Here is a 16778-nt window from a genome sequence, read left to right as displayed (position 1 = left end):
CATCTGGAGAGTCTTTTCTGTCCGGAGCATCCCTCCTCTCTCCCGGTGACTCCTCCGAGGACAGTCAGTATGGGACGACTCTCTGCTAAATATATATTGGTGTGTGTCCTGTCATGCCTGCTGTCATCCTGAAACCCAGCGCCTGCGCTAGTCCACTGCAGCTGACGTCACACCCAGCATGGCGGTCAAGGTGACTCCGTCAATATTTCTTATCATATATTAATTTTTAAAGCGGCTGAGAGCTTTCCGCTGCCGGACTCGATGGGCAGCATGTCTGTGCGGACGCATGGGTACACAGCTCTTGTCTTAAACGCGGCGTAGAGACCACCACTCTTTTTATTTCTGCATCCGTGCATAGGCGCATCTCTGCCGGCCTCGCAGACAACTGTGGTCTCTTTCCTCTTTTGCATGTGCAAATTCAGTGATAGTTGACTCGAAGTCGCGTTTATTTCCACATGCATCTTATTTGAATGTGGTCGTTACTGCGTGTAATTCAAAGCTAAGCACACAGTGTGAACTTCAGTTTCATGATTTACTGTCGGAAATGTGCCAGCTTGATAATCTGGACGAACTTTATTTTCACAGCAAACTATTTTGTGTGTCATAGGTGCAAGCAACAAAAAGAGCGGACCCCCATGACTTGAAGAATATTTTCTTAAAGGTAAGAAGAATGTCACTCATAAACATTTGTTGCCATAAACCAACATAGCAAAACATAAATACATACAGGAATGATGTGCTACAAGTGCATTAACATGTCGAAGTTAGTGTCTGTGTGTGGTGTCCGTTGGGATAAAATAGTTCAATAAAGGTCACACAAATGCTTCGACTAATTCTGGATCAGCTTCAGCAGAGCAACTCTCTTGAGTTTTGACTTAATGTGTGTTTGACATGTTTGAATCTTTAACCTGACATTGAAAATTCTCATTATCCCCTGTCAGCTTTACCCTTCAACATAAAAATCAAAAACAAATCCCAGGCATTAGTGTGCAGGTTTGTTTACCCCTACAGGACTTGTTTGGAGTATAAACTTGTTTCCCAGACAAAAAAGCAAGTCTGAGGTACAAGTCGCCTGAGGGTCCCTCCACAGGTCCCTCTTGACTCTGCCATAAGAGAGCTGAGTAATTTGTAATGCATATTCAGGTGGAAGAGTTAATTACTGGAAGCTCGTTCTGACTGCCTGTACAATTTGATTAAGAACTACTCGATGCCTACTGTGAGGGTGAATGGATACACAATCATGTGCTGGAGTAATGTGGCAATAAATTGCTTGGAATTAATATTTTCACTTAAAACATTAATTCGGCAGAGTGCATTGAATTGTCGCCCTGAAAACACTTGGTGTGAAAGGTCTCCTCCCACACTCTCTTTCTGTTTATCTCTCGCCTGCTGTACCCAAGCTTGGCTCAGATCCACAAGCGTGGCCTTTCTGTTGCCAGTTCATGTGGCGCTTGTGTTTCCTGAGCTATCTCTGTTCCAGCTTGAAACCCAACCCGGCCTCTAAAAATGACCTTACGTCTCAAAGCCTAACATAGGTCTCAGGTTTAGCAGAGTGCTGCTGTGGCATATTTCGCTTCAGTCAAGGGACACACAGTCGCAACATTGCACTTTCAAGTGTGATGGTTATATTGATTAAGTCTTAGGTTCCTCTTTTGATATATGTAGTCTGTTAAGTACCCCACTGGAACAGCTACAACTATGTGTTATACTTCCAATTGGAAGCTGAACACAGGGAAATATGGAGAAGAGAGAGTGAGGTAGACATGCATCGAACGGTCATGACGTAGACTCAAACCTACAACAAATTATGAAAAAAAAAGTCAAATGTATTATAATAATCTTAGGAATTGTACATTACCAATATAAGCCCTCACATGAACCTTAATCTCCATGTTAGAAACATTGAATGAAATGATTGTGACTGTGCCTGTGAAAAAATGAAGGGTACTGTACAGTGTATTTATTTTCCTTTTATAGTTAGTAGTTCTTTTCACACTGTAGTCACGGCCCCTGGTTGTTTCATGCCACTTGGTGAAACAAATATCAGAAACACGTTTCAATTAAGTTGAGTACCTTGATTTTGCACACATTCAAATCACTAAAAAGGCAAAAAAAAAAAAAAAACTTTCTCATTTGCTTCCAGTATCTACAAACGATTAGTTAATCATAAATCTCTGCATGTAGACCGTTTGATGCATGTATCATCCTGATCTTGGTAGTGTTGGATTAAAGCTGAGAGAAGTGCGCTTGTGATCTTACACTCAAGGTCTTACCCCTGTTCTGATCATCCCAGAGGTGCCCTTCTTCAAGACCTAAAAATGGTCCAGTGGAGCTGCTCAGTGGCCAGCAGACTGTACTGGGCAGCTTCCATGTTATGAATGTGTGAATGTGAACACTGCGTCCCTCAAGTTAAGAGCCTGGCTCCAGTACAGTACTTACTACCCTATATAAATAAACGCTGAAACACTCTTCCAGTGTCAACAAAAGACTCTAATCATGTCAATGGTTGTAGGACATGGTTATTTAAGCGTCTGATATTATTTATTTTTTTAAATATTATTGTGTATGTGGTGGTATCCAGTGCAGTGAGACATGTATTTCTGCCCTACAAGAAGTCAAAAGATGACAGTAACCTGATATTAAACTGATGCTTTTCAATACATTTGTCATGTTGACATGTATTGCAGAGCAACTGTGTAACATATGTAGGAGTAGAAACCTGCACACAAACACACTATTGTCACACAGATAAGAGATTCAAATTGACTGAAACCTTTGAATCATAACCTGCTGGTTGTTTGTCTCTCTCATTGTGTTCATTTGTTCTATGCACACAATTGGAAATATACCCTAACCCTACCACTTACTAAAGTGAATCCATATTTGCTGACTTCTGATCTATTGAACATTCAGACTTTAAGCAGCTCTGCCTGTGTCTCCTCTGCAGTATGCCAGTGTGGAGGAAGATGGGGAGCATTACATGACCCCAAGAGACTTTGTGCAGAGTTACCTGGGTCTGCACTCTCAACCTCAGCATAATCCCAAAACTGTGGAGCTGATAGCCGGCGTGGCTGATACTACTAAAGATGGGTGGGTAACTAAAAAACCACGATGCATGCTAAATAATAGTTTACATACAGACATACAGTCACTTTAATTATTGTTACTGGTCGAACTGTTTATCAGTCCACTTTGCTTTGTTTGCCAATTTAACTATTTATAGCTACCTTCTTGTCATTGAATTTAATCTCATATTCCTACCTCCTAATTCTTCATTTTTAATTCTCGATTGTCTTATTGTTGAAATGACAATAAAGAGAACTTGAAGTTGACACACTGTATGTCAGAATGAGAAAAGCGCTATATAAGCTCAAGTCCATTTACCATTGTCACTCAAATTCTCTCTTTTGATTCGTTGCAGAACCTGTATCACAAATTCTTTTACAGTTTTAAAATAAAAATTAAAAAATTAGTCCTATCCATGATAGTAGCTCTTGTTTGCTCTCAATGACTCAAATATATTTAGATTATCACAAATTAAGACTGTTACACCAAGTATTCATATTCTGTATATCATACATTTTCTTTCCAGGTTTGCTCTCTTATAGTTACTGAAGCTGTGAAACACCAAGCAGATGCCAAAGAGACTGTTAATGATTCATGTCAATGATGGTTCAGCGTGTCTTTATCTGTTTTACACCTACAGCTGATCAATTAAATCCAGTGATAAAATAAGCTGAGCTATACTTGAACTATATGGCTTTAGTTACATGATTAAATAACTTTATTAAGAGGTGCCCACCATAGCTGAAGAATCAAAGAAAATGTCTTAGTCCTTAGATTCACGTTCTGTCCTTCTTTCCTTCTTGTCGTCGCAGGCTTGAATATTTGGCATCGAAGTTCATCTATATATCTTATTAGAAATAAAAGAGAGATAAATATTGTTTAAAGGTCACACAATAATCCTTTTCAACAAGTTTTAATAAGTCTCAGAGGTTCCCACAACATGTCTTTCAAGTTTCTTGCCAAAAATCCACTCTGATCCTGTATTTGATCATGTCTATAAACCCCTCTATTTCAGCCCTGCTCAGAACAGGCTGTTTCTGTGTCTGTACCTTTAAATATGTAAATGAGCTGTGTCTGACCACGCCCCTCTCTGGAAGGGCATGGGTGGCTTGTGCTGTCTTGCACCATGCTAAATTGTTTACGGTGCTAACTCAGAGGGCAGAACAAACACCTAGCTGTGGGATTGTCACCCACCTGGAGGAGGGGCTACTGCCCTTTGTGATGTCAGGAAGGGAACATCTCCAAACGGCCTGTTTGAGCACACATTTTCTGAAAAGTGGAGCAGGTAGAAGACGGAGAGGATGAACTTTTCTCATAACTGGGGTGGTTGAAGACAGGCTAAGGACACATATCAGTGTTAGAAAAACATGGTAAAGTGTATTTAGCATAATACAGTATGTGCATTTTTATACCACGGGCTTCTTGTTTTAATCTGAAGCTGAGGTTTTCAGATATCATTGACAAGAATTCATTTAGTTTGTCAGAAGAAAGGTAATTTAAGAAATCCCTCCTTTTCTGTGACATGAGCTCACATGATATGATTGAGGCCACTTTAAAGACATTTTCATAAGTGAACTAAATAATCTGAATTCTATTTCTAAGTTACCATTTAACTTTGAAACCTGTCTAAAAAAAGTAACACATCACTGTATCCCCTTGCTTTCCTTCATTCATCTTTTGTAATTATGGATGTTTTTATTTTCTCAATGTAAGCTGTGCTGTATCAATAGATGTTGTGTTGTAATGTTAATATGTTGTGATTTAGTTAAAGTAGTTAAAGATGCCTACATGTATGCTCAGTTATCGCTCTTTCTTTCTTATCCAAACAGACTGATTTCTTTCCAGGAGTTTCAGGCCTTTGAGTCAGTTCTGTGTGCCCCTGATGCTCTGTTCATAGTCGCCTTTCAGCTGTTTGACAAGACCGGCACAGGAAACATCTCATTTGGTATGTACATGGTGGATGTCATCACGCTGGTGTGTGTGTGTGTGTGTGTGTGTGTGTGTGTGTGTGTGTGTGTGTGTGTGTGTGTGTGTGTGTGTGTGTGTGTGTGTGTGTGTGTGTGTGTGCGCGTGTGTGCGTGCGTGTGTGTGGCACTAAGCCTACTATTATGTACCTACAGTGTAGTTTTAACATCATAACTAAGGTAAAAAGTACTTCTCTTAGGCAAAGAGTGCAGAAATGTATTTTCTTCTTATTTGCATGTATCGCATATCATGCTAGCAGCTTCTATTCCCAAAGTCTCATCTCTGGACAGGAAGCAAGCTTTTTGAGACGTCACATTATAACCAACAGATGCGGAGCCTTTGAAAGAAGCTTCTTCTGAGCTCTGTCTGAGCAATGGGCCCTCGACAAAGAGGACTAAAATTGAGAGGGGTTCTTATACTGAGCATTTCCTGGATGGACTGAAAACCCTCAAAATGTAAAAAGAGTGAGACTGTCAAACAGCCTGTTCAGCTCCCTGATCCAAATGGACTCATTCCCCCTACTTTAACAAGACCCCCTACAAGTGAAATCAGGATGTGTGATTGAGGTTATATGTTTTTTTGTTTGTTTTTTCCACTCTTTCTCTTGTTATTACTCACTCAAGTTTCACTCTTCCAGAGGATGTGCGCGACATCTTCAGCCAGACCACAGTTCACCACCACATTCCCTTCAACTGGGACTGTGAGTTCATCAGGCTACACTTCGGCCATGAAAGAAGCAAGAACCTTAGCTACACAGAGTTCACCCAGTTTCTGCAGGTACACACTTTATATACACACTGGCATCTTTATAGATTTGATCTATACTGGCATCTTTTCTAATTTTAAAGCGGACGAGCTGCAGGATAAACCTGTCACAGACCAGAATTCAAATCTTTAGAGCAATTGTTGTTTGGAAAATACACTTTTTTGCTTTCCTGGGTAGGGGTCAAGAGTAAGATGATAAATTGATACCATTCCAATGTCTGTACTTACGCTCCTGTTACACAGTGTGCAGTGTGTAACACACGGCTGCTGAGTGGAGGGGCCAAGTTGTTGCCTCACTCCCTCAAGATAGAAAAAATGGAACCTTCCAGCCACTTTAAACTCACCAATTAACTTGTAACTTCATTGATTGACAATAAATTAAACTGCTGGTGTTTTAATGACACATTTTTTAATTAGTCATTTTTCTGTATACCAAACCAGACAACTGCAAATTTTGCATCTTTGACTCGTCCTAACAGTGAACTAAAAAGCTAATTGATTATTTATAAGTAGTGTGAAGTTCCAAGTTTGATGACGCCACCTTGAGGTTGTGGGTGATAGTGTCATGGCATGATGAGGTCTGACCTATCACAATGCCCGGCCTATTGTTTTGAATTCTAGATTGCAAGATATTGATCCCATCATCTCGAGAGAACAAGTCCTGTAAAGTCAAAGTAATGCGATAATTAAACAAGTTACAATGTGAAAACCAGTTCTGTTCTACTGAGATAACAGAACGGGATGAAAAGTCGAGGTCTACTGGAACTGAGTACATTCAAATGAATTGAAGCGCATCTTCAGAGCTTGCAGAAAAAAAAGACTGGTATTATTTTTCACACTTAACTATTGTAATGAAAGCAAATAAGAATATTCAAAGAGCTGGACTTCTGTTTTAATGCTCCCACTTTCTCTGACATAAAGATCCAACCCCCCCCCCCCCCCCCCCTTTAAGATTAAACACTTAACCCTCATAGACTAAATTTAAATAGTGTTTACAGTGCTTGAGTTGAAGAGTGCTAGAAATGCTTTAGAAGGAGGAATGGGACACATTACTTAGACATCACATGTTGCCTGGAAACAGCAAATAGTGATAGAAATGAAGATGCTCTTATGTTATGCATTTTTTTACTATCTGCCTCCCAATGGTATGAAGTGTATTCTCTTCTTTCTGTCATATTTTTTTATGTAACTGAAAACATTTCTTGGAGACATAGATGTGATGCCTGTGGTTGGATTGACTTTACCCCAACCAAGCGAGTTAAAATAGACCAGGGTGGCCCAGAACTTAGCAGATTTAGCATTAAATGCCTTTTTGTTTTGATTGTGTAGAAACCTAAGATCCATTCATTATGTTCACCTTCACTCCGTGGTGAAGCCTTTTTCTCCCTCTGAGGGACAAATGAGGGTGACGTCAGGTGAACTACATGCCATGGATGATCTCTTAAGATAATGGAGCTGTGGTGTGGAGCTGCATTTTAAGTGTTTGTTTCTTGTGGTTTGTGCGGTAACCTCAGTTTGCCATTATGTCACTTAAAGTTGTTGTTGTGTAACATGCCTTCATTGCCTTTGTTTGCATGAATCTCACTGAGACCTCTGTTCTGCGAGCAGCAGCAGCAGCACAGGGACCTGGTTTGGTGTCGAGGGCTGAGGTCTCGGGCAGAAGCTGGGTGGTCCGAGAGCTAGACAGACTGTTGTGCGGTGTGGGATGCCTCAGAGAAGTTTGAGGTTTATTAAGGAGACTGGAGCTTCCCACTACTACACTTAAGTCTCTTGTGTGTGCAGTATTTCATTACAACTATCGTTATTTTTGTGTTGCTTCCCTGTCATGTCCATGCACATCTCAGCTAGTAGAGTAGTACTTAACATACAAAAAAAAAGTGTATTTGTGTTGAGTTTCTTTTGGCTCTGCCACCTTGTGGTTGTTGCAGATTTAAAACTGTGAAGACTAGGTGGAGCATTTGTAGCAGGCATCAAAAGTGTAATGTGACATGAGTTTTCAACAATAAAATCTGCAAACATTGTGAGAATCAATCTGCTGCAACAATCCACTGATTAGGTTATCAGGAGCAGAGTGTAAAGATGAAGTAACAGCAGAATATCGTGTTGATTTTTCTCTGATCGTCTCGTTCTGTACGATGAGCTTTGACAGCAGACACACTGACCTGGGGTCAGCCTCTCGCTGCATCCACATCTGATTGCATGGTTGTCATATTGAATCATCATCCTGCCCGACACACCTGCCGGCCGTCTCACCAAGCGCTCGGCTCCACTCTGGGATCAGACTTCACCGGTGCATGGTTTTCATTAGTCTCCAGAGGGACGGTTATGATTACAAGAGCCGGTGTCTGACACTGTCACATCCCATGACTTTCACATCTGCCCACCATTCACATTATTACACTTTTACCTTCCAGAGTTTCCATGTAACGCAATGCTCCTCATCACAGGAACACATTCTTTGCCCCCTTTTGTCAGCCGCAGCTTGACCTCCTGTCTTTATGTGTTGCTGCAGGAGCTGCATTTGGAGCATGCCCGCCAGGCGTTTGCACAAAAGGACAAGAAAAGAAGTGGCACCATCACTGCCTTGGACTTTAGCGACATCATGGCCACCATCAGACACCACATGCTGACTCCGTTTGTAGAGGAGAACCTGGTCTCAGTAAGTTGGGAGAAAAGCGTCACAATTTGAATCACAGAAGAATCAAGTGAAAAAATGTTCAATTTAGCTTTGCTACAGAATATATGGCAAGTTTCAGCTCCTTGTTTAGCTTTAACGACTACAACGCTAACTCTAAAGTGTCAGTGTTGGCAGCTGTTTGATTCAAGAAAATGTATAATGCTCAGCATGAGACGGCCAACACAAAAAGCAAGCACCTATCTGGTGAACGTAGTGAAGGGTGTAGCAGTAAGAGATCTGATTAGAGCTGATGGTGACTGAAATTGAAGCTATAAGAAAGGGAAAATGTGGGGGGCGTGCGTGTGGCGCAGTGGCAGGGCGCGCGTCCCATGTATTGAGACTCTCGTCTCGAGCGGTAGGCCCAGGTTCACCTCCACCCGTGGCCCCTTTCCGCATGTCATTCCCCGCTCTCTCTCCCTGGTTTCCGACTCTATCCACTGTCCTCTCTCTGCATTAAAGGCACAAAAAGAACAAAAAAAATCCTTAAAAAAAAGAAAAAAAAAAAAAAAAGATAAGATCCAGTAAATTTACAGCTAGCTTGAACCTCCATGATAGAGATTTTATACTTTGTACTCGTTAACTAAAACAAGGAGGATATAAGAGAATGTAACATGATCCAGTTAAAGTCTTATTACTGTTCAGAAGCGTTAACAGACTTTGAATCTTTCTGCAGGCTGCAGGAGGAAGCACCTCCCACATGGTGAGCTTCTCCTACTTTAACGCCTTCAATGCTCTCCTTAACAACATGGAGCTTGTCCGCAAGGTTTACAGCACTCTTGTCGGAAATCACAGAGACACACTCGTTACCAAAGGTACACCTCAAACCCTTACGTTTGCATCGCTGCAATTAGCCATGTGTGGAGTTTAATATGTGATTTGTGATGTGCTATTATGTTTTAACTTCTTTTTGACAGAGTGGTTGACAGGGGACATTTACTGTAGCACTAAGTGACCGAGGTAAATTAACAGTTTGAACCTGATAAGTGCATATTTTACATGTAGATCTATGAAATTGAGTTTCTCCAGATTGTGATTTCCATTGTGATTCAACCTGTTGACCATTCCTCTTCTTTCATTCTGTGGTTGTACTCCTCCTAAAAAAAGCCTCACCAATAGTATTTGGAAATAAATCTTGTCATTTGTGCAACCAAACACATCAGATGTTAAAGCAAACCCTCACATGTCAGCCGTCTGTCTCAGAAGAGTCTATCATTGCAGCACTCGAGATCAGAGAGACCTGCATGTGACCGAAGGTGGCAGTGCTCAGACCTGACAGGAAGGTCTTTGTATAAGAAGTGAATAAGGAACTCTTTTTACCTCCCTCAACAACTACCATTAGGTTTCCTTTGAGAAAGCCCACCTGATGGTAATGGAGCTTCTCAGCAGGCAGCAGTAAAGAAGTGAATATAAAGAACATAGAAAGGAGTGATGCAGAGGTGCTGCTGAGAGATTGCATGCTCAGTTTAGTGTACTCCAGGGTAAGGAGACAAAGCACGTACAGAACTGATTTAAGGGTTTTTACATTTTTCTTTTGTGCTCTGTACAATAGCAGCATCCACAATAACAACAAAGCAAACAAAAAAAAACAGCATTTCAGAGTTCTATTTAGCAGTAAATACCAGACCTGTATAACCCCTTTAGCTTCCTGTTTTAAATTCAGTCTATTGAGGCTTTTAAGGACTGAAGTTTGAATCTTTTTTTTTTAATTTGTTGATTCTCTTTGTTGCTTTGTAGAGGAGTTTATTCATGCTGCAAATAGGTTTGGACAAATCACTCCAATGGAGATTGACATCCTGTACCAGCTCGTCGGCCTCCACTCTCACTCCGGGTAAGAAATGAATCTGGGGTTTGTTTATTTGATCTCTGAACATACTGATTCTGTTCCGTCTTCAGCTTCTTTTGTGTATCATGTAGAGAGGCCAATAAGTTGTAAAAAGGGCTTTTTTGGCTTTATAAATACTATTTCATTCATTTTTATAGACTGGACATTAGAAAATGTGTTTTCTCACTGGTCAATTATTAACATTTCCAGTGATTTTACAGGAAAACATTATAATAATATTAAATAAAATGTGCACAAAAGCCAAAAAAGAGAAAACCTTTAATGTCAATTGACTTTATCTTTGTTTTATTTCTTTAATTGTCCGTGCTGTATCTGATAGTTAAAGGTGCACTGTGGAGTTTTGGTAGAGAAATGTGAAAGTTGGAGAAGTGAACAGATTCTGTGGTATATGTTACATAACTCTGTACACAAACTGTCCTCAGAGGGAAATGTGCTCCCTGGAACACTGTTTGAAGATAAAATGCCAGGGGATAAATTATGGTGGGGGGTCCGCAACAGTGAAAGCGTAACTCTCCTGGCAGCTTTTTAGCTCCAAACTGTGCTCCAGAGACCCAATTTTTTCTTTGAATTAAGTTTGTGTAATGAGTTCAGACAATATAGCATAGAATTGTTTCACTTCTCCAACTTTCTAATTTCACTACCAAATCTACATAATGCACCTTTAATAGTGAAACATATATATTTGACCTCTGCTTTATAATATAATAATTAGAGAGATACCATGATTGAGGGCTGGTCAAACATGAATAAGGAGAAAAACAGCAAATTTGAAACAAAATCAACCTTGACATAAAGACATCAAAAATTTACTTGGGCTACACATTTGTCCATGCAGGCACCCATATAAGTGTTTGCTAAAATCCTCTGAAGTGCATTCAATATAAACACAAGTGACATGTTCCCTAATTAAAGAAAAAGCGCTCAGTGATGAAACCCCTCGTCCATATTATGCCCCTCCGCCTTAATGATAAATCTCATAACCTACCCTATGACAGTTTGTCTATTCTGTGTTATTTTTTTATTCCACCGCGAAGAGCAAAATATGTTACAGGTCTGTTTACTGCCCATAAAGTTAAAGTTATTGCTCATTAAGTTCAACAACAGTGGCTCCACTGGCTGATTTACAAGACAAATATAAAACATGGAAACAGAGTTTATGATGTATCAGGCCGGCGGGGAGTTTCTCAGGAACAAAACAAAACATTTAGAAACAAAACACTTTCATTGACTTTTTGGGCCACGGGGCACTCATCTAGCTTTGTTTTCCTCTTGTTTATGTAAGCTTTAATGAAACTTACAGTAACTTAAGAGTTATATGCCAGTAAAAAAAAGTCGGTGGAAAAACTTACATCACTGGCTGTTGCTCACATTAGATGCAGGGCACTTTGCTTTTTTCCTGGCCTTAATCCCTCCCTCCTCTTACTGTTGTGCATTAAGGCGGCTGAACCACGAAGACATCGAGAGGATAGCCCCGCTGGAGGAAGGAGCCATGCCGAGCCAGCAAGCAGAGGCCCAGAGACAGGTAGCCTGATGACTCCTCTTAATACACCTCACATATCAAAGCCTTCTCCTCTTCTCCCTCTGCTTCCTCCTCAGACAGGAGTCGAGAGGCGGCATGTTCAGCCACTGAATTAGCCGAGTGCCCCCTGTTTTTCTTCCCTTGTGAAGTGCATTACCTAAACTCCCAGATAAAAGTACACCAATTATAGTTATAGAGCAGGAATGGATTGTTGCGTCTTTCCCCTTTATGAAAGGCTCTCCCCCATTTTATTCACTATAGCTGCACATACACATCGGCAGCAATCACACATCTGAGAAGCTAATAAGAGGCTTTTATCAGTGTGGGGCTTGAGGAGTTTTAGGAGCCTTTAGCAGTCTGCTAATGGCAGAGGGGGGGGGGATGGAGTCAAGGTGGATGCGGGAGAACAAAATAGTTCCTGCCTGCGTCCGCCTGGATGACACGTCTCTGTATCAGGCTGTGGTCAGAGCTCTCAGGCCACTCATGCTCTTGGGATTCATGCTCAGAGGTCTGGAATTTGATTCCTTGGGGGGAGGGGGGGAATATTCTCAGACCTGCCCTTTAGTGGAAGTGGGCTAATTGTTTAAACCCTTTGATCACGACCTCGATCTTGTTAGCATGCAAACCCGAGGTGGAAGCATCTGGGATAAGGAAAAGACTGATCTGCCCTCCTCATCTGGTCTGGGAGAAGTTACTCAGCCTGCACACACACACACACACACACACACACACACACACACACACACACACACACACACACACACACACACACACTTTAAAAGTCGCACTCAGACTGTGATATTCATGTTGATACTTATCTTTTACATGGAAAAGGCTTGTGGGGCTTAATCTTTTCTCCTGCATCACAGTGAAAACAAAGAGGCTATGCTTTCAACATCAAACACCGCAGCAGAGATCCAGCAGATAAGACTGTTGTCAAAATAAAAGAGGACCTTTATTTTGAAGGCTCCAACATGCAACATGTGTAAAAGAAAACTTCAGCTACGAGTTCACACAGTCATTTCTCCATAGCGCTTCCCGTCTGTGACATTTAATACAGGCTGATATATGACATTTCTACATTCCACCTCCTTCCTCCATAGCATTATTCTTTCCACAATGTATCTGGTTTGCTGTAGTTTAATAGCCAGCCGATTCATGCCCCGTGGTCTGATCCCCCTCCTTGTCTTTCCACAGATTCATTTGACCACCGGTGTCTTTTTTCTACTCCACAGCACGCTCCCGAAACGTCTCGTCCCATCTGGCTCCAGGCTGCAGAGTCTGCCTACAGGTTCGGTCTGGGCTCAATCGCTGGAGGTGAGTGACATGTCTGCAGCGGAGGCCCCCCCCTCCCCCCCGGGCCCGCACTGAAGGGGTAACCTTAGCCAGTCAGACTGGCGCACTGCTGAGGGCCCCGGGGCTGGCCATTGTGCTATGGGAGAGTAGAGGTTGTGATGTGAGGCCCCGGCATTGTGCGGCTGTGCCACCAGTGGCTCCAGGCTGTCGTTGGAGTTGGAGCTTTGGAATGACACAAATCTTCCGGAACCACACTCTCTGGAATTTCCATCTAATTACAGCGAAGAGGAACTGATACAAGGAACCTCTGACATAACCAGCCCTCGGATAGGGACACACTCTAACCCTGTGTGTGTGTGTGTGTGTGTGTGTGTGTGTGTGTGTGTGTGTGTGTGTGTGTGTGTGTGCATTTCCCGATACATACAAAGTCATTTCACCCAGGGTCAGTAAACCACACGTATAACATGAGTCTTCTCCTGAAACCGCCATGACTCAGGGGCAATAATGAGCTGATCCTCACCCTGCTCTGTGCTGACGCAGCAGTTTGCATGTTTTCAATGAGCCTTCATCACAGCAAACTGTTTTCAGTCATGTCAAAGTAAAGCTGGGAACGAGTTCAGAGCAGCATTGCCTTAACAATAACTTTACAGTTCCCTCAGAGTTACCACACTGCCTACTCAACAACAGCTTCATGCCAGTTTTTCTACACAAACAACATCTCTCTTCATTTCTCTGAGATCATTAAACACTTTGAAATGTATCTACAGAATAATCACTCAATATCCCAATCCTGTTACTGTACATATTAGCAAAAAAACCAAGATGATTACATGGCTCCTATGCACCTTTAGAACTTGAGAAGTTCTTTTTTTCATCAGCTGAAATAAACACAAGATCTATAGAAATTAAATAACTATGTTCATCAGTTGATTTATCCTTTTTGTAATTTTTTCAAGCAAAAAGTCACTAAAAATCCCAATTTGGGATTCTCGAATGCAAGACCGGGATTTTCTTCTTTTAGATTTGTAGTTTTTAGGGTTTTGGACTCTTGATTTGAAAAAAAAAACTAAAAAACTTAAAGACACCATCCTCACTCTGTGAAGTTTTTTTGTGCTCACTTTTTTAACCATTTTCTGACATTACACAGATTAAACAATGAATCTGTAATAGAGCTGCACAATAAATCCCAAATGCATTGTTATTGCTTCATGAGCATTTCCAATAAAAAACATCTATAATGTTTGATTTTATCGCCATGCATAAGAAAAGTTATTTCATGTAAACAAACAAAGCTTTCTCACTGAGCATGCGTACATTTGACCTGTTAGATGGAGGCCTGGGTATGACGCTCATGCTCCTATAGTATTCTGATTCAGTCAGATGAAGCCAATTTAGCTGTAAAAACACAGAGACAAAATAGATTGTAGATTTATGTCATCTATTACTTATACACCCTCATATGTACATTTGAAATGATCACACCTTACATTGTAATCCCAATATTAAACTGTGTTATATATTGTGCAGGTCTAATCTGTAAAGAGTTATGTGTTTATCCTCAGTTTTCATAATGTGTCTAAGGGGATTATAATTAATAATTTGTACTTCTTTATTGATAACATGTTGTTAGGATAGTATAATTGCCCGAGAAATATTTTAGTTTGAAACACCAAACAAAGGTTTTCAACTAGTGATAAATGTTTGTGTTTTGCAGCCACTGGTGCGACTGCTGTTTACCCCATTGACCTGGTGAAGACCCGCATGCAGAACCAGCGCTCCACAGGCTCCTTTGTAGGAGAGCTGATGTACAAGAACAGCTTTGACTGTGCAAAGAAAGTGCTGCGCTACGAAGGCTTCTTCGGATTCTACAGAGGTAACACTTTACAGATTCACAGCTCACAGGAGGACTGAAGTCTGTTTGTCGGCATGATGCATGTGGGGTATCGTGCAAAACAAACCGTCTGATGGGAAAGCATTAGGATTTGTCAGCAGGGGCTGATATCAGCAGCATGGCTTTGCTAATTGATACCAGAAACCTTTGCCCTCCCTGTTCAGCGGTGAATAAAGCAGCACCCAGGGGTCGCATTTTCATTATCTCAACTCCTGGGAGAGCTCTGAGAGGTAAAATGACCAGCAAATTCATGTAGTAGCAGCAGTGTCTGATCTGGCTCTGCGCAGAGGGTGATAATGGTGCTGAAGGCTCGTGATATACAACACTTCGACCCCTCAGGCTGTTCATATGAGGGAAGTCAAGACTGCCATCTACTGCTGCAGCTCTCTCTCTGATCTGATCTGCCTCCTCTGCTTCTCTGCTGCACATGATAAGAGGCTGGTTGACTTAGAGACATGCACACTCGGCTGTTTTTTTGGCAGCATACCAGCAGCAGTCGCTCAGCAGCTCCTTCAGAAGTTTATCTGGCTCGATGAAGGACGGCCGGTGAAATAGTATGGCGGTTATCGCCACTGTAGCACCCCCCCCCTTTCACCTGATTTTGTTGGTGACCACACAGCTCTCTCTGTTCCCCACCAACAGTAGATTAGGGCCTCAACAATGCTGATTCAAAACACAACCAGCAGTGTCATATTTTGGGACTTGTCAATAGGACCTTTGTGTGTTCTAGTGCATCAGATGTATCAGCCACATCAGTAAATATTTATGGTTTTGTTTTACGCTGGAGAGAGAACCCTGCAGCTTACATTGTCCCAGCTGTCAGCTCATGTTTTCATTCGGCAAAGATTAAAAAAAAAAAAGTGCATTCATTTCGAGCCAGACTTTGTCTCTCAGTCTGTCAGGTATTCTAATGGTATCTATGAATAATATTTTGCAGGTCTCCTCCCGCAGCTCATCGGCGTTGCCCCGGAGAAAGCTATCAAACTCACGGCAAGTCTGTGGAGCTAAGTGTTCAGAAAGTTGCTCAGATTGATTCACTGTGGGTGAAAAACATGAAGGAGAAACGCATTCCTCGCAATCAAGATGCGACGGCAAACCACAAGTTAACATTAATGCCCTGCTATCAGGATGGGGATTGTGTCTCATCTGCTTTTTGTCTCCATTTGTGCCCCTCTTTCTTTCTTTCTCTTTTTTTTTTTTTAGGTGAATGATTTTGTCAGAGACAAGTTCACCACACAAGATGGTTCCATCGTTCTGCCTGCAGAGATTCTCGCTGGTGGATGTGTAAGCAACACTTTAAAGATATTTTAAATCCAGCCTGTAAATGAACTCCAAACCCATTAAAGGGACACCTCATTTCAATTTTTCAACACGGCTAAATACTGGACATTTATCTTTAGGGTAAACATTTACTTACATTTATAAGCAGCCCTATAGTAATGCTTAACTTTTTGATAATAAAATCCTTGATGTTTCTTTTTAATTTGAATGAGTAAATCGATAAGTTGAACAGAAATAAAGTACATTAATGTGTCCGATGTACGGTAAACTTTGCCAACCTTTTCCCCTCTCACAAAGCTGTATTCTCTTTTACTGTATGACATAAATATTCAAATAGCTGAAGTTCTAGACAGATAGTTTTGTCTGCATTAAATGTAATGTCTGTATACAGGTGTGAGAGCATCTACAAACATCAGTCATTTAAGCAGAACGACTCAGAGAAGAGAAAAAGATATCTTAATGTAGAGCCTGTGCT

The 16778-nt window shown here is 41.3% G+C and overlaps 1 protein-coding gene across 2 annotated transcripts in view; it reads left to right on the top strand.

The window, feature by feature from the left end:
• The first annotated feature begins 37 nt into the window (after positions 1-37).
• LOC109997106 (electrogenic aspartate/glutamate antiporter SLC25A12, mitochondrial) overlaps positions 38-16778 on the top strand; it is a 22052-nt gene continuing 5311 nt past the window's right edge. Inside the window, exons 1-13 of one of the 2 annotated variants that reach the window (XM_020651479.3) lie at positions 38-190; positions 608-661; positions 2948-3090; positions 4896-5011; positions 5669-5808; positions 8309-8455; positions 9147-9285; positions 10208-10301; positions 11754-11838; positions 13071-13152; positions 14846-15004; positions 15960-16012; positions 16226-16306. In XM_020651479.3, the coding sequence (XP_020507135.2) occupies positions 179-190; positions 608-661; positions 2948-3090; positions 4896-5011; positions 5669-5808; positions 8309-8455; positions 9147-9285; positions 10208-10301; positions 11754-11838; positions 13071-13152; positions 14846-15004; positions 15960-16012; positions 16226-16306 (1305 nt within the window). In that variant the 5' untranslated portion in view covers positions 38-178. Of the gene's footprint in view, positions 191-215; positions 291-607; positions 662-2947; positions 3091-4895; positions 5012-5668; positions 5809-8308; positions 8456-9146; positions 9286-10207; positions 10302-11753; positions 11839-13070; positions 13153-14845; positions 15005-15959; positions 16013-16225; positions 16307-16778 lie in introns of those variants that run through there. The other variant, XM_020651480.3, reaches the window with a different exon arrangement.

Source organism: Labrus bergylta, chromosome 13 (genome assembly GCF_963930695.1).
Source record: "Labrus bergylta chromosome 13, fLabBer1.1, whole genome shotgun sequence".
NCBI classification, from domain to species: domain Eukaryota; kingdom Metazoa; phylum Chordata; class Actinopteri; order Labriformes; family Labridae; genus Labrus; species Labrus bergylta.
This window is presented reverse-complemented; position numbering and strand designations above follow the sequence as displayed.